Consider the following 18,445-nt stretch of genomic DNA (forward strand, 5'->3'; position numbering starts at 1 on the left):
ACCACTCCTGCAGGCACAATCACAGTCCTGAGTCTGGAGCAGGGAACAGGACCCAGGGCTACTCTTGTTAAGAGGTTAGGTCTCAGTCTGTTCTTTCAACATGGGGAAAGGCCCTTAGAAGCAGTGTAAAGTGACCAACATCCTCAGGAGATGAAGAAGTCTCTTTGAGGACTTTCAGGTCTTGGGTGTTTTCACCCATATGTGATACTTGAAATTTCAGCTATGCCAAAATTTTCTAAATCACACTCTACCTTTTAGAGACAGGTAGAAATACCCTTCAGAGCCATTATCTTTGGTGTCTTAAGTACATAAAGGCTGACCTCAGAAACAAGTGCACTGGTAAAGGAGTAGGTAGGTTTCTCCAAGTCCCTTTCTGTCCCTTTTCTTCTTTAAAGGTGAAGATGATTGATAGCTACAGCAGCAGCTGTACTAGCAGTAGAAATATCTGCAATACCATCTACTAAGTAACTACAATAACTGGTGTTTTACACATGGTCTTATTACTCCCAAAATTAACTCTAGGGGTGAATACAGGGTGGGACAAAAGTAGGTTTACAGCTGTGAGTATGTGAAACAGAATTTATTCTTGTATTATTTTTTATTAATCATTGTATGATTTTTCATATGAACAACTGTAGACCTACTTTTGCCCCACCCTGTATATTGAGGGCAAGGGCTTAGATGTCATACACCTTCGGGTTTAAGTTCTGACTGTGCCACTTATTATCTGTGTAATCTAGGCAATATATCTAATTTATTTAATACTAATTTTTCTAATCTACAAAACCTGGATTGGACTATTATTTATTTTATAAAGTTATGGAGATTAAAGGAATTAATGCATGTATGGCTTAGTCTAGGGCCTGGAAGTAATAAGCATTGAATAAATATCAGTTGGTATTATTATTATTATTATTATAAATTGAAAAATACACACTGAGGCACAGAATATATATGTAGCTTGGTTAAGTTCACATAGTAAGTAAGTAGGCACAATCACAATTTTAAAAAAATGTTTTTATTAATTTTTAGAGACAGAGGAAGGGAGGGGGAGAGAGAAACATCAATGGGGGAGTGAAACATCATATGCTCTGACTGGGAATTGAGCCAGCAATCTTTTGGTGCAGGGGACAAAGCCCAACCAACTGAGCCACACCCACCAAAGCATACACAGCCACAATTTGAAAACACATCATTACTCCAGCTTTGAGATTAATAAGCAAGGGACTTTAAATATTTGTAATTCATTCAAATAAATCAAGTTGAAGGAGAATTAGGGGGAAATATTTAATTTGTTAGTTAGAAGGAGGTCTGAGCCATGGAAAACACAGCTTTCATATAGCAATGGAAACAAAAGTCAGATTACAGGATCTAGAGAAGGTATTGCAAAATGATGATGTGGAGTATATGTTCAGATTGCCTATAAATAATTTATATATTTTTTTACTTTGCTACCCTATGGTTCCATGAGAGAATGAGCGGATGATGACATTAAAAGGCATTTTCAGCTAATTGTCTCTGTTATCACGTTTGTGAATATTGGAAATATGGTTGGCCTTTATGCTTATCCCAGTGATAGTTTTCAAATTTTTGGTTATGCATCTATACAAGGAAGTAAAAAGGACACTCCCTAATATATTTATATTCTACTAGAGGCCCAGTGCACGAAATTCATGCATGGGGCAGGTTCCCTCAGCCCGGCCTGCACCCTCTCCAATCTGGGACCCCTCAAAGGATGACTGACTGCCGGTTTAGGCCTGATCCCACCGGCATTCAGACATCCCTCTCACAATCCAGGACTGCTGGCTCCTAACCACTCACCTGCCTGCCTGCCTGCCTGATTGCCCCTAACTGCTTCTGCCTGCCAGCCTGATCACCTCCAACTGCCCTCCCCTGCCATCCTGGTCACCCCCAACTGCCCTCCCCTGCTGGCCTGATGCCCCCCAACTGCTCTCCCCTGCTATGACCCACTTCTTCCGCCGAGACCCACCTCCTCCATGCCACGTGGAGACATGGAACCCCCAGGCCTCACTGCACAGAGTGGCTGCTGGGCCCCCCTCTGCTTTGCACACAGCCATCATGTGGCAGCCATCATGTGACGACATCATGAGTGAGGACCACCTAGACTTTTATTAGTTTAGATTTTATTCATTAAAAAGTGTATACAGATACTCCTATACTACTATCTTAATGTATATGGTAACACGTTAAGAAAAATATTTTGAAGGATGGGATAAAATTAAATACAAATAAAATTTCCATTATTTTCTTTTTGTAGGCAAATTGATGATAATGTGTTCTGTTTGAGATTCATGTTTTCCATTTAGATAGCATCAATATTAAGGCCTTGACTGATATTTGCATTCTGCACACACCAACAATTTTCAGTAATTTCCATGGAAAATGTAAACGCTACATTAGTCTTGCAAATTTATTCTTAATCTTCCTCTCTGTCTAGTTTCATTTTAGTGAGATGAACCTCTTACTTAAAGATTCAGCAATATTGATTACCAGCTTATCTTTCATTAATCTGAATCTTAAAATACAGGTTCCTTCCGTCTTTCTAGAATTTGTTTGCAAGCCTAGGAAACCTTGATACGTGAGTCGAGTTTCGATTCACAGGCTTTACAATCAACAGATGTAAATTTGAATCTAGTTCTGTTTCTAATCTAGTTAGAAACTGTGTGTCTTAGAATAAGTTACTTAACTGCTCTAAATCTCATTTCCCCCATGTGTGGAATGTTGATAACACTTATTCTCAAAGATTGTTGGGAGATAATATATAAAGGCAACTAGCATTATTAGTCATTATTAACAAATTAAATGTGATATCGTCATGTAATACCTACATGACTTATAATTGTATACATATTTCCTTGAAAGAAAATGCCAGGGTTGAGCAGGAAATTGGTGGGTCTAGAATAATGACTGAAATTCCATTAGTGTTAAGTGTATATTTATTGAATGAGTAAATAGCTCCCCTACCAACTTGATTGTGTAATGATTAATAAAATACTCAAAGCAGGTATTAACATCAATACAAAGGTACATTGCATTTGACATACTCATCCCCACCCTGTGTGCACTGCTTTCTTAAAGTTTTTCCCAGTGCTGAAAATTTTCATTTGTCCTCATATGAAGCCCAGCAGTAATATTACTTGGTAAAGTTTTGCTGGATTCTCTAGTACACAGCAAAATAGATTTTACTAATGCTGAGAACATCCTGTAAGGTCAGAACACCTATCATTCTATTAAACATATGGCAGAAGACTAGAACTATTATAAATCTGTAAAAAAGTAATATCCTTTAGAAGAAGAGGTATAAATTAAGTAACCACAAGTGTGTCTGTTTCAATTTTATTATAGGCACTTTTTATCCAATCAACATTAAGCCATAAAAACAAATCTACTTAATTCTGTAATAGTTTTCTTTGCTTTATTTTAAGAAAAAAATATTATCTCAGAAATCTAGCCTTCAGCAGTGCTATAGGGCTTCTATATTTCTTTTAACGTAATTATTATTTAATTGATAATTAAAGAATCATTACTTAACATTATATGAATAAACATAAGCATTATCTGAATAAACAGGTGATAATTTATGTCATCATTGATGCTCATCTTCAGGTTCAAAGAAGAAATATTATGATGCTGATTAAATTAGATTTTGCATGTGATTTAGCAAAATACAGTATATACATTCCAAAATGGAGCATATACAGACCAAGAATGACGTGTGTTGTATCTTGACCTGCGAGCCTTGCCCACCCTTTCATTTCACCAGGTGTGTATAATCTGACTGCATTGTAACTGCTGAAAATGCTACGTGTTCTGCATCTTCCATTTGATTCCATTACTCTAGGTCCTGTTCCTTCTTCTCTGGAACATGTGGATGATTCGACTTCGTATCTGCTTGGTCTTCACACTATAGACGATAGGGTTTAGCACAGGGGGCAGTAACAGATAGATATTGGCCATGAGCATGTGCACTACGGGGGATAAATGCTTCCCAAACCTGTGGGTCATGGTGACACCAATGAAGGGAATGTAGAAGAGGAGCACAGCACAGATGTGAGAGAAGCAGGTGTTGAGGGCCTTGAGCCTTTCAGTTTTGGAAGCAATGCCCAGCACAGTCTTCAGGATGAACATGTAAGAAAGTAGAATGATGAGGGCATCCATTCCCAATGTGAAGATGACTACGATGAGTCCGTATAGGCTGTTGATGCGGGTGCTGGCACAGGCTAGCCGCATTATATCTTGGTGGAGACAGTATGAATGAGATAAGATATTAGAACGGCAAAAGGGTAGCCGCTTTATAAGAAAGGGCACAGGGAAGACAACACAGACTGCCCGGGTGAGGACAGCTATTCCAATCTTGCCAATGATGCTGTAAGTAAGGATGGAAGCGTAGTGTAATGGGTTGCGGATGGCCACAAATCTATCGAAGGCCATGGATACTAATACTCCTGATTCTACCAATCCAAATGAATGGATAAAGAACATCTGTGTGATGCATGCATCAAAGGGAATCTCATGGGAATTAAACCAGAAGATGCTGAGCATGGAAGGCAAGGTGGACATGGAGAGACTAACATCAGTCAGAGCCAAGATGGAGAGGAAGTAGTACATAGGCTCATGGAGACTCTGATCTACCTTGATGACAGCTAGGATGGTACCATTTCCCAGGAAAGTTAGTGTGTAGAGAAATCCCAGGGAAAAGGCCATCCATGGATTTTTATCCGGTATCCCTGGGATACCTGTCAAAATAAAACTATGGTGATTGATAAGTGATGCATTAGGGTTCATCATGGTGTTCTCACCACCGGGTGAGGCTGGACTCTTCCACTTTGCTCACGGTTCCTAAATTGGAAACAGTTTCATAAAAGAGGGACAGGTAAGTGGCTTTATGAATATACAAGTGGAACAGCAGAGGGGAGAATTAAGCTAAAAACAGCATCTAAAATGTTTTTGTATCACTGTCTTCTTGCCTCATAGATAATCACATGGGATGACTTCCCTTCCCTTGAGTTTAATTTGTTCATTCAAAAAATGGAAATAAAACTAATCCTCTAATATTTAGACAGTAAAACATCTGGATATCTCTTCCTTTAACAGCTCTTAAGGTTTGACAAAAAAGAAGTAGCAACAGTATTGATTTCACTGTATTTATAATGGCCTCCATTTGTAAATAGGCACATTAGTGGATAAAACTGTTCAAAGTAATATTTAATATTCACAAATATTAACAATTCTTAATTTTTTATTACCTCATTTTAAAGTAGCAAGGAACAGAAAATATAGGTTATTGACCCACAAACAACCATAAATGAGATATGGGAGTAATCACTCATAGGATTTAATCTTTTTTTTATTTAAAACATGCTTTTATTGATTTCAGAGAAGAAGGAGAGAGAGAGAAAAAAAAAATCAATGATGAGAGAGAATAATTTATGGGCTGCCTCCTGCATGCTCTTTACTGGGTATATGCCCTTAACTGGAATCAAACCCAGGACCCTTCAGCCCTCAGGCTTAAGCTCTATCTACTAAGCCAAACCGGGTAGGGCAGGATTTTTGTTTTGAGAGTCTCCTAACTCACCAGAAACAGGGCCATTCTTGAAGCCCATTCTGTCATCAAACAGCATTCAAACTTGTCTTCAAAACATATGAAATAATTATCTTCATTTTATATAGCCAATAAATAGTATAGCCCACTTCTCCCAGGCTAACTAACTGATCATCCTCTTTCCAATAATTCTTCATTCTGTAGTCAGAATAAACTTTTAAAAATTACAATATGATTTACTCAACACAAACAAAAGCTCCTTTAAGGACTTCTATTATACTTACTGGTAGAATAGAGTCACAAATCCTTATCTTAGCCATCAAGAGTCACCCTTATCTGCCTCTCGAGCACCAACTCACACTCTTTGTCTCCGTTTTTGGTCTCTTCAATCCAGCCACATTTGTGGTGTTTAAGTTCCTGGATCTCATTAAATTCTTCCTGCCACAGGATTCCCACATATGTGCTTCCCTGTTCCGTAGGCCTTTCTCCACCTTCTGCACAGTTCCTCTTTGCCTAATGAAAGCCTAGCTGTCCTTTTCAAGTAAGCCTTTTCCAAATGCCCACTGCCCTTTAAGACTCCTTAGTGTACTGTCTTCACATTCTGGGATTTTTTTCCTTTTAAGTGAAGACAGTCAATTAAACATTGCATCAGTATTTGTTTAATGTCTATCTCTCCAACTAGAAGTTAAACTCCCTAAAAGAAAGGAATATTTATCAGTTCATCACCTAATAGATCATATGCTAAACATATAGTAACTTTTCCATATGTGTTAAATAAAGGAATGAAGCAATGAATAAATTAATATGGATGACTGAATGGCTTTCTTCTTTCCAGAAGTCTTAAAAACCCTCACACTCCCCCCTCATCTTCTCCATGTGGCTTGACAATTATTAATCAAGAGAAAAATCTGCTTTTCTAGGAGGGTCCAGAAAAGCTTAAATAAGGAGTCCACTTCCAAAGGTTGTGATGTGTGTTGCAAAAAGAATCCAGGCCTCTCTCCCAATAAATCACAATGCTAAGATCTAAACAAGGCACGCTGCAGTGGTCATCTACCCTGTGGCTGGAATTTGAAGAGGGGCTTTTGAGTACTCTGCATGGTAAGTGAGAGCTCTTCACTGCTGACTCCTCATCTCAAGCAATTCTGATGGCTTTCACTAGGGAAGAGTCAACTGGCTCATCCTTACTGATAATTTTCTTGGAAAGATTTAAAAAATCTTTGATATTCTTTGACTAAGCCCCAGGATCTGCTGAATCACTGTTGTTCTATGGAGATTGCTGACTTTTGTTTTGCTTTTCACTTTTTTCAATGATTCTTTAAAAAAAAATATCCTTATTGATTTCAGAGAAGAAGGGAGAGGGACAGAGAGATAGAAACATCAATGATGAGAGAGAATCATTGATTGGCTGCCTCCGTATGTCCCCAACTGAGGATCAAGTCTGCAACCCAGGTATGTGCCCTTGACTGGAATCAAACCTGGGACTCTTTAGTACACAGGCTGACACTCTATCCACTGAGCCAAATCAGCTAGGGCATTCTTTTCACTTTTACAGCCTTTGACTCTGTTTATCCAAATGTGTTTTGCCCCATCTTCTCTTTTTTCCCCCCATTCATTTTTCTATTCACTACCTTCCTTTTCCATTTTCCCTAAATTTTCAACCCCCCTCTTTTCTCTAGTTCCCAATTTAATTCTCATTTACTCTTCCATCCAATTTTGATTTCATTCTTCTCTATTCACTAGATCTTCCCCCACAGTATATGTCTTTTTTTCCTTAAGTGCAACTTGTATATTTTACTTTTTTTCTCTTTTCTTTGCTTTCTGCTACCCATGACACTCTATAGACTTCTCATTTGTCCTTATCATTTCTCTCATAAGAATTCCTATGAGGATTTAATAAAATTATGTTCATAAATAATCCTACACAGAGCCTGCTAGGTGGAGGGCATAAAAAAATGATTTTAAGATTAATATATTACCTGTATCAACCTCTGGGCTCCAGTTCAGGATTAACTTGGCTTCTCTCCTTCTTTGAGACTAGCAAAGAGAGTACTTATAAGATTGCTTAAACCTCTGGTGGCAACTGGAGCCATCATGATTCTATAACAATTTCACAATTGCTCTGGAGAAATCCCTTGGGGTGTGTTATGTATTGCCACGTGGGCTACTCCACCCGGATTTCCTGAGAACTCCAAGCCCTTTCTCCATTTGTTAAATTATTTTTGATTCTGCAAACACATCTCAAAAAATTTTTTTTTCCATTTTGATTTTATTTGCATCTTATCAGCCAAGTTTGAAAATGAATGAAGAATCTATTTCTCTCATTCTTGCATACACACATATGCATATGTTTATGTCTTCCTTGTGTTAAATCACTAAATAGGTTCTAGGATTCCAGCCCAGCATCCGTCCAGGTCTTCTGACTCCAACATCAGTCTCTGTCTCAGTGGTGACATAATGTGATTTACTCTGAAATAGGGCTGGGGACTCCTGTTGTCGGATGGAGAGATGGATTGCCTGAACTCTCCATCAGGAACACAAGACAAAATTTTTAAAATTTGTTGGTCTTGTTTGTAATGATTATTTTTCATCAATGAGGTAGTTCTTAAAATCACAGAAATAGATGGTTATTCCATCAGTGCCTTTATGTGGTTAGTCCTTAAATTGTTTACAGGCCCTTTCCACCAGCTCCTCATGCCCTTTTGGTCTCATTTACTTTCTTTCATAAGCATAGTCACATTATAAAAGGCACCATAGAGAATTATGGCAGGAGTTTAACTATCTATTTTTAATTTCTAAACCCATTTATTTCCTAGTGAGTATTACAACCTATAGGAGACCACCTATACCATACACATTATGAACAGTTGCTTTATAAGTATTTCTGTATATTTTTAAATAATACAATATTACTATGTTTAGACAATACCATATGTTGTAAAGAATGTGGAGTGTCACCATGACCAGTTTGTCTCAGTGGATAGAGCATCAGCCTGCGGACTGAAGGGTCCCAGGTTTGATTCCAGTCAAGGGCATGTACCTTGATTGCGGGCACATCCCCAGTAAGGAGTGTGCAGGAAGCAGCTGAATCGATGTTTCTCTCTCCTCGATGTTCCTAACTCTCTATCCCTCTCCTTTTCCCTTCCTTTCTGTAAAAAAAAAAGTCAATAAAATATGTTTTATAAAAAAGAATGTGGAGTGTAGAATGTTTCATCCAGAATAGTAAACAATTTGACATTTTCCTCAAAATTAGACAAATACCTATCATACTACCCAGTAATTCTTCTCCCATATATCTGTCCAAAAATGTCCACACAAAAACTACATGCTAATGTTTGTGTCAGCATTATTCATAATAGTCAAATGCTGTAAATAATCCAATGTAGGTCAACTAGTGAATGGATAAATAAGTATTTTATTTATATAATAACATACTCAGCAAGAAAAAGAAATAGACTATAAATACATAAATATTATATTAAATGAGAGAAACCAGACACAAAGGTAATTTATTGTACAATTCCATTTATATGAAATTTCTAATAAATACAAACTATAAAAAGAGCATAATCATGGTTTCCTGGAGCTGACGACAGGCCTATGGTTGACCTCAAACTACCATCTGGGAATATTTTTATGTGATGGAAGTTTTGTGGGGATTTTTTGTTTGTTTGTTTTTTGTAGGTGAGGTAGTTTTATTTATTATCATTATTATTTTATTTTTTAAATATATATATTTTATTGATTTCAGAGAGGAATGGAGAAGGAGAGAGAAAGAAAAAAATAATGCTTTAAGTAGGGCTTATTGGTCTTTTTTTCTTGATCTCAGAAGACCTAATTTTTCCTAATGTAAACCAGTGATGGCAACCTCCCAAATGCAGAACCAACCTCAGTCCTACATGAATGGTACCTCACTAGCTTTATGAAAAAAAAAAATACAGCTTAAAGCACTTTTATTACAATAATAAAACTCGAAACTCATATGTAGTACAGGGGAGGTGGGTGAGGGGGAAGCAGCAATAATTTATCTCACCAAATCACTACACAGGACAGCACAGGAGTGAGAGGAGGGAAGGAAAAGCCAGGAAACTTTGAGCTCAGCAGGGGGAGGTGAGCATCAAAAAACAGGAGATGCTGAAGCTGTGATGAGCAGCATCATTTTCTTAAGACAACACTCAAGGATTTGTCATGATGGCTGGCTTTCATTTGGGTTTTAAGTGTCTACAAACAGCACCTTCAATTTAAACTTTTCAATTATAGTTCTTAACATTTAGGGAGTGGATCCTGGATAGCTATGGCATTATAAAAGATGTGTGTGTGTGTCGGGGGGTGGGGGGCAGGTCACGAAGAAGGCTTCAGAGGTCCCTGCTGGCTTGGGGACAGATACCTGTAGTGTCTAACATTGCAGTGAAAACTATTTGCTTTTAAAAGGCAGAGGGTTTAAGGGGAGAGTGGGATGGGGCAGTGGAGGTGAGGGCTCTCCCCTCCCCACTTCAGTTTTGGGTAGGGCTCTTAATTCATCCCAAAGACATCTTTCAACTTGGAGATTATTATTTTAATTTTAACTTTAATTTTAATTTTATTGAATTGAAGAATGAACCATAGAGGTTATTAGGTAACTTGTTTAAATTTGAAGAACCACTATTTAAACCCAGATAGTCTCTCCCTGGATAGATCTCATCTTATTGAACCAGCTGTTAGTTCAGTGAATACTAGAGGGCATTCTGCTCCATCAGGAGTAGCAGATAAATGGATATCAGAAGTCCTTTCCAGATGTACCTTAGGACAGAGAAGTTTAATTGCAATGGAGAATGAAGAACATACCGTAGAAAAAACAAAAACAAAACAGGGTCTGAGTAAATGAGACTGAATGGAAGACTTGGAGTATTTATGAAAAAGGTGCTAAAGCAAGTCTTCTCTGGCTCCTCTGGCTATTTTTTTCTACTTATACAACAACAAATTACCACATATATTTATTATTTTACAATTTTGTAGGTCAGAAGTCCAACATGCTCTTACTGGGCTAAAATCAAGATGTCAGCAAGTCTTCATCTTCTTCTGAAGATTCTGGGGAAAATCCTGTTCCCTTGCCTTTTCCAACTTCTAGAGCCTCCCCACATTTCTTGGCTTCCAGTCAGTCCCCTTCCCCTAACTTCACAACTAACAAATCATGTGAGTCTTTCTTAGGCTGCTATCTCTCTGGTTGTCTGAAGCCTGGAAAATTGCCACAATCAGCACTGCTAGGGATCAGGATCTGAAGAAGGGGCCGACGCACAAATAAAAGCACTAGACTAGAAATATGAATTATTAAGGGGTGGGGTCAGGTGGTAACCTCTCTTTAGGAAAGGCACACTGAAACTTGGTCTTACTCGTGTTTATTCAATTTTAGATACACGCCTTCCCCTCAGTAAAGCACAGCAAACAGGTCGCAGACAGACAGTCTCAAAGGTCAGTAAAGATCATTAAAGATTTACTTTGAGGCTATCAGGTCAGGAAATTGCTTCGAGCCATCACTATCTCAACATGGAACAATCGGTTCATAGCTTAACCCTGCTAAAGCTGGCCTTACTCGTGTTTATTCAATTTTAGATACACACCTTACCCTCAGTAAAGCACAGCAAACAGGTCTCAGACAGGCAGTCTCAAAGGTCAGTAAAGATCATTAAAGATTTACTTTGAGGCTATCAGGTCAGGAAATTGCTTCGAGCCATCACTATCTCAACATGGAACAATCGGTTCATAGCTTAACCCTGCTAAAGCTCAAGGTTCATCAGCCTTCTGAATTCCTTGATGCACTCTCATGATAGTATTGACAATGGATGGCTTCCCGCAAAAAATATCTTCACTTTTAAAGACTCATATGATTAGATTTGACCTACCTGGATAATCCAGAATAAATTCCCCATCTCAAGATCTTGAACTTTAATCACATCTGCATATAATTATTGGCATCTGCATTCATTACCCATATAAATGTACAATGTCAAATATTTCCTTAGCAAAGAGGCAAGATAGCTACCTCCTGGATGTTTCCAGATGGATTATATCCATATTGAATGAGGTGTTAATTGAAGGTTGTTGTTTTTTCTCCTAAGTATTTTAATATATGATGTTCAGTAATAGAAATATTAGAAACATTGCTTCAGTGATAGAAATATTGCTTCATGGGGCAGGCCATTTGTTTTTATATCAGACTGTGGACACAAGCGTGTTCAAATAATATTTAAGTTATCCACTCTATGACTACCATCTTAATACTACTGCCACTGATTCTAACTTCTATTGCACTATGTTGTCACTAAACCAAACTACTGATAACCACCAGTGCTTCACCTTGACTGGGATTCCAGCAATGCCAGAGAAGGACTTTTGGATGGCCTTGCTCCTCTGTCTTCTTTATAGTACCTCAGTCCTGGGTAATGTCATCATCTTTGCTGTCATCAAAGTTGAACACAGTCTTCATGAGCCCATGTATTATTTTCTGGCTATGTTAGCCGCCATGGATCTCTGCCTTTCACTTGATGCCTGCATCACTCAGATGTTCTTTATCCACAGCTTTGAGGAAGTAGAGTTAGGTGTTCTGGTGGCCCCATGGTCTTTGATCATTTTGTGGCTATTCACTTCCCTTTGCACTATGCTACTATTCTCACTTATGCAGTCATCAGCAACATTGGGGCAGCAGTCCTGCTACGGAGTGTCATGGCAGTGCTCCCTGTGCCTTTCCTCATCAAAAGGCTACCTTCCTGCCATTCCAGTGTCCTATATCATGCATACTGCCTTCATCAGAATGCCAGGAGGGCTGGCCTGTGACACCCATGTCAATAGCTTCTATGGTCTGCTGGCTGTGATCTTCATCACTGTAAATAAATGACATAGAGTGGAAATAAATGACATAGAGACTAAAAAATGATAGAAAAGAGCAATGAAACCAAGAACTGGTTCTTTGAAAAGAAAAACAAAATTGATAAACCTTTAACTACTAGACTCATCAAGAAAAAGAGAGAAGACCAAAATAAATAAAATCAGAAATGAAAAAAGTAACAAGTGACATCACAGAAATACAAAGGATTGTAAGAAAATAATGTGAACAACTATATGCCAAGAAATTGGACAACCTGGGTGAAATGGATAAAATTCTAGAAACATACAGTCTTTCATAACTATCAAACACTAGTTTAATTCTGCTTAGAAGGGAAGGTGGGCTACAGACATGACTCAGTCAATAGGATGGCTTCTTAGGAGAGGTACCTGTATAAGAGGAGGGACTTGGCAATGGCCAGGGGAACAATGACACCTGAAAGGAAAAGTACATATTAGAGAAAAACAATTAGAGGGGAGCCTCCTTGGCTTAGACTCTGTAGCTTAAGGCAGGGTGAAGAGGAATGGTTATAGTTACCTGATGCAGGCAGGCAGTTTTTGAAGTACTCATTACTGTCAGCCTCCAGGGCCAGGAGGGCTCTGATGTATGAGGTTTGTTTGGGCCCCTGAGCAGGGTTTGAACCTGTGTCAGGAAGATATGTCTGAGCTGTTGTAGAGGAACATGCTCATAAGGGTTCGGTAACTCTTTGCTCCAACTCACTCATGAATGAAAATAGCTCTCTGTTGCCTGGTGACTCTACTGAGCTGCCTATAAAGCTCACACCCTTGGGAGCCAGTTTAGTTCCTGTTCTATGATGGGAATGAAGAGAAGTTGGTGGTGTTTCCTACTGATGTGAGCAGGTAAAATGAATGCATAAATGGAAAGCTTTGGGAGGAGAGGGGCTAAAGAATGAGGAATGCTAGAAGGAGGGAAGGGTGATAAGTGATTAGAAGATGGAAGATGGGATAAAGAAAAGGGATGTAATGGAGCCTGGATGAAATTGAGATAGGGTTATGGAAGACATAAGGGAAATAAAGGAAGAAAGAGGAAAAGAAATAGGACCCAGAACTCTGTCTGAGGTCAATATTATTCAGCAACCAGTCAAACTATTAATTGAAGGTTTCTATTATTCCATATCCTACTTTAGTAGCTTGCATTGAGAGGAAAAAACAGGTAGGCCCAAAACTTTCAAGGGACTCACACTTCAGGCAGATAAAGGAGATGACACTCGCATATAAAAATTACTAATATCAGCCATGCCTCGTTATTGAGAGTCAAATAAAAGATACAAGCAGGAAACGGTGCAGAGACTTAGGAGCAGAGGGTAAGTTTCAGGTTAGCACGACCAGATTTCAGGGCAGGTACCAGATTTTGGAAACAATAAACAGAAGATGGGGACTTATAAATGAAGAGGGTGGGTCTATATCATTATTGATGCCAGAAAGTAGGGATGCTGACCTTTGGATCACTTAGTTATTGAGTTGGGTGGATTCCATCCTCATTTAATCTAGTCTTCTGTATATTAATTGGAAGATATTACCATCTGCCTTGCCACTCAGAGGGAGAACTGAAGATAGAAAGCTCTAGCCCATTCTTCTGGTTAGTGGGCAATGCAGAGAGAATCTTGATGAACTGAGGCACAAATTTTGTCCTACAATTGGCCCCAGAGGGTCTGAGTTCACTCAGTTTGGAGGAAAGGCTCTCTGTTCCTTCTCCTGTCCACATATCTGCATTCCATACAAAACAAGTTCTCTACCAGCAAAACGAGCCATTGTCTCCTCTCCTCTTAACCCTCACATCATCCAGGGTCATCTTCTTGTCCTTTATGAGCTATAATTTAAAGAGCAGAAGATAATGATTATCTACTTTATCTCTTAATTACTCTCCTATTCCAAAACTTCTTTCTACATACACCAGTACATAGAGACCCACAATAAAAACATATGCAAACATTCAAATATTCTCTTAAACACACACGGACTGACTCCACAAATATTCTTTTAAAAATAAGCTATGTGGACACTTTTCTTCCTTTTACTTTTTTCATTCCTTCTCTAAATAGTAGAGATATATAATAAAATATAAGCAAGTCTTGTATTTTAAAATAAGGAAATCATACTGTCCAATTGTTTAACTTCTCCCATAAGCCTGGTTTCTCTAATGTTCTATGATTTAATAAAAAATAAGGAACTTTGGGATTAGTAAATCTGGTCTGAATTTTGAATCTGTATCTAGCTCTTTTACCTTTGAAATACTATTTTACCTTGTGGGATCCTTTCTTCAAAATAGGAGAAATATATCTGTATAATTTCCCTCCTTAGATTATATAAAATTATATATAAGGTGGCTATCAACTTTTGACATATACAAATGATCTTAATTCTTTTCTTTTTCTTTTAATCTACCTCCCTCTTTTTTTCCCAACCAATGAATGAGAGGAAAATTGCTCTCCTATGTTCCCTACTGTCTGGGGAAATGTTTTCTCTGAAGTTCAGCCTTCCTGCAAAACTTCCAGGCTCAATCTATAGTTTTCTCATCTAGTCTTTATCCATCTCTGTTCAATTATCATTTACCCATCCATCAATACTTCTACTATAAATTATATTATTCGAGTTTTTATCATGTACCAATAACTGTGCTTGTCTCTGGAGAAAATATAAAAATTAGACACATGTTTTATGTTCCCAGAAAGCTAGCATTTTAGAGGAAGAAAGAAATGTGATCAGGCAATAAAATTGTAGTGGTATAAACAGCATACATAAAGTACCTTTGGAGAAGAGTGAATAGATTGAGTGATTTTGCACTGCAGAGAGATTCCTGAATTGTAATCACAAGGAGATAGATTCACTATATATATATAATTTTTTTTCAGATTGAGAGGAAAAAGAATGAAACAGAAATCTTAGTAGCCTTCTGCTTTCTTGTCCCACTAGTCTTCCCTAATTTTCCCATGTACTAATTGCCTTCCATGAATATTTTGCCTTGACTTCTCACACTATACATTCCGTTAGGTTAGGAGACTTTAGAATACAGAAACTATTCTTTACTCATTTCTGTATCCCTGACCATCTTCACAGTAATTGTCATCAAAATAGTCATTATGAGTCTGAGTGGCTGATTTAATTCAGCATTCTAATCCACATCTCATCTGGTACTAGTTTTCCTGATTCTTAGTGTTATATCTCAGCCATGTATAATATAATAATACTAAATATTATACCTGAAAGAGCAATTAGTCTATTTTCCCCCTTTGGAGTAACAGTGATTATTTCTACCACCATCTTTGTAGACTGAAGGAAGGGGAGAAAATTACTAACAATCCCTCATATTTGTTCTTACATAACAACTGGCAGGGTCTGTTGCTAGTGAATTCCTTATATCTATTCAGATGCAAATTCCTTGCATCTACTCAGGCAAAAAAGCAGAAAACCTAGATAACTGAAAAATAAGAATACAATGGCTAGCCAAATCCACAGAACAAGTGGGCTAGGATATCACTCCTTGTTAGCTCTCTGTTGAGGACTAAATGTCTTAAGTCAAAATTTAAAAATCTGTCAGGATGGCACCAACACTCAGTGAACAAGTCCTGAATAGAATTGCCACGGTCATCTTAAATATGGATTACAGATGATGCCTCCTTTTTGATACCATGTCTATTTTCTTTACAGCTATCATTCTGTGGACTTTTTCCACCCAGTGAACTATTAGATATTTTCATTTGTAATGTCACCTCATCTTTGTAATGCCTACCTGTCCCTAAATGATTCCCTTTTAGGTATTAGTTCCCACTTCTATCCCAGTCATGATTTTTACAAAGTCATTCATCACATGTTGCTGTGTCCCCATGCCTTTTATATGGTATTTTACTTACTAGGCCTAGGTTAGGACACCTCAAGTCATGTATTCCAGAGTACTGTTTGAAATTTTTCACAGGATTCACAGGGCAGTCAACTCACTATGGGTTGGCTCAAAGTCACACGGTCAATTTCCATGGGAAGGAGTAGAAACAAATACCCCAAGGTGTATAAAGGAGACAAGACCCATTATTTCAGTGGTTCTAGAAAAGAGAAACAGAATTAGAGCACAAGATGAATCTAAGACTCATATGCATGTGGAGTAGGGAAAAGGGCAATTACAGGAAAAAGAATAAAGAATCCCTGATACAAAAGGATATTTTTAATAGAGTCTACTAGGAGAAGCTGGCTGATGATTCAGGTAAAAGGCTATTTCTGGCTACAACATCCCAGAATAACTCTCAGCAAGGACATCACAGAGTTTGCTATTATAAGTACCTTGTGGCTCTTATGTACTTCTCCATTATTTCTGGAGCAACTTATATAGTTTGGAGTCTTAATACAAAAACCCATTGGCTGTCATTGTTCTGTAAGTGTGCGTGCATATGTGTGATGTATGCCTATAAACATTTTCTATTTCAGATGAGGGCTTGTCTGGGCAGTAGGGTGCAGATGAGCTTAGAGAGCTTGATGGCTATAATTGGGAAAGAGAAGAGGAAAAAAAAATGAGGCCAGGTTCTGACAAGAAAAATTAAAGATACAAGGGAATGATGTTATAGGAACCGTAATTAAATTGGGGGGTTTGGATAAAGAGAAATAATTTTATGATTTGGAGTTTATAAAAGAGTCATGGATTGGAAAAAGGCTCAGTATGACACACTCTCATTTTTGCTCCCTTTTCAGAGTGCATCCTCAACCCACCATGGTAACTGTCAATAACACCACATCATCCTCTTCAAACTTCCTCCTCACTGCGTTCCCTGGGATGGAAGTGGCTCACATCTGGATCTCTATCCCAGTCTGCTGCCTGTACACCATTGCCTTCTTGGGAAACAGCGTGATCCTTTTTGTCATCATTGCTGAGCCGAGTCTCCACAAGCCCATGTACTGTTTCCTCTCCATGCTGTCAGTTGTTGATCTAGGTCTGACCATTTCCACCCTTCCCACTGTGCTTGGGGTTCTCTGGTTTCATTCCTGGGAGATCAGCTTTAAAGCTTGCCGCATCCAAATGCTCTTTGTACATGGCTTCTCTCTCTTGGAGTCCTCGGTGCTGGCAGCCATGGCCTTTGACCGCTTCATGGCCATCTGTTACCCACTGAAGTATGCCACTGTCCTCACACACAGGATGATCTTGGTGATTGGACTGGTCATCTGCCTACGACAAGTGATTTTCCTCTTTTCCATGGCTCTAGCCTTGAAGAATGTTTCTTTCCACGGAGGCCAGGAGCTTTCCCACCCATTTTGCTACCACCCAGATGTGATCAAATACTCATATTCCAACCCCTGGATCAGCAGCTTTCTGGGCATGTTTCTTCAGCTCTACCTGTGTGGCACCGATTTATTGTTCATTCTTTTCTCTTATGCCCTAATTCTCCGTACCGTCCTGAACATTGTAGCTCCCAAGAAGCAACAAAAAGCTCTCAGCACTTGTGTGGGTCACCTCTGTGCTGTCACTGTTTTTTACGCGCCAATGATCAGTCTGTCCTTTACACACCGCCTTCTCAACTCCACCCCTAAGGTGGTCTGTAGCATTTTGGCCAATGTGTACCTGCTCTTACCACCTGTCCTGAACCCTGTAATTTATAGCTTGAAGACCAAGGCCATCCGCCAGGCTGTGCTCCGGCTGCTCCAATCTAAAGGTTCTCGGGGTCCCAATGTGAGGAGTCTTACAGGGGGGTAGAATTGAAGGGGAGAAATTGCCGGCCCATAAATCATATTTAAGGAAAGGGATTTGGGTTCATCTCATCCTCAGGCGTTTTGGTTACTGAGGCAGTGTCAATTGAATTCTTGGAATAGAAAGAAGAGAATAATTTCCCCCTAAGCTTATCAAAAAGTGTTTTAAAACCACTGCAATTCAAAACCAAATTATTTATGTATATGTTACTCAAATGTTTAAAACCATTACATGGACTCCTGAGCACGTTAAAAGAACAATTAGATCATTTTATTTCAGCTGAACAATTTACGTATGCTTAAAAATGGTAATTCTTAAACAGAAAACAAATAAAGGAC

At 38.5% G+C, this 18,445-nt stretch overlaps 2 protein-coding genes across 2 annotated transcripts; one reads left to right on the plus strand and one right to left on the minus strand.

Annotated features, from left to right (window-relative positions):
* Positions 1 to 3,858: 3,858 nt before the first annotated feature.
* On the minus strand, positions 3,859 to 4,806 carry LOC102767024 (olfactory receptor 51H1). Its single transcript, XM_006762367.1, has one exon. It carries the CDS (start codon positions 4,804 to 4,806, stop codon positions 3,859 to 3,861), a length of 948 nt encoding a protein of 315 aa, XP_006762430.1.
* Positions 4,807 to 17,117: 12,311 nt separating this feature from the next.
* LOC102767303 (olfactory receptor 51T1) lies at positions 17,118 to 18,113 on the plus strand. Its single transcript, XM_006762368.1, has one exon. It carries the CDS (start codon positions 17,136 to 17,138, stop codon positions 18,111 to 18,113), a length of 978 nt encoding a protein of 325 aa, XP_006762431.1. The 5' UTR covers positions 17,118 to 17,135.
* The last annotated feature ends 332 nt before the right edge of the window (positions 18,114 to 18,445 follow it).

The sequence above is a fragment of the Myotis davidii genome, unplaced genomic scaffold (genome assembly GCF_000327345.1).
Source record: "Myotis davidii unplaced genomic scaffold, ASM32734v1 scaffold58, whole genome shotgun sequence".
Classification (NCBI taxonomy): Eukaryota; Metazoa; Chordata; class Mammalia; order Chiroptera; family Vespertilionidae; genus Myotis; species Myotis davidii.

Bases quoted from the DNA above. Each gene is read 5' to 3' on its own strand.
- LOC102767303 (XM_006762368.1), top strand. From the start codon at position 17,136: ATGGTAACTGTCAATAACACCACATCATCCTCTTCAAACTTCCTCCTC.
- LOC102767024 (XM_006762367.1), bottom strand. From the start codon at position 4,806: ATGAACCCTAATGCATCACTTATCAATCACCATAGTTTTATTTTGACA.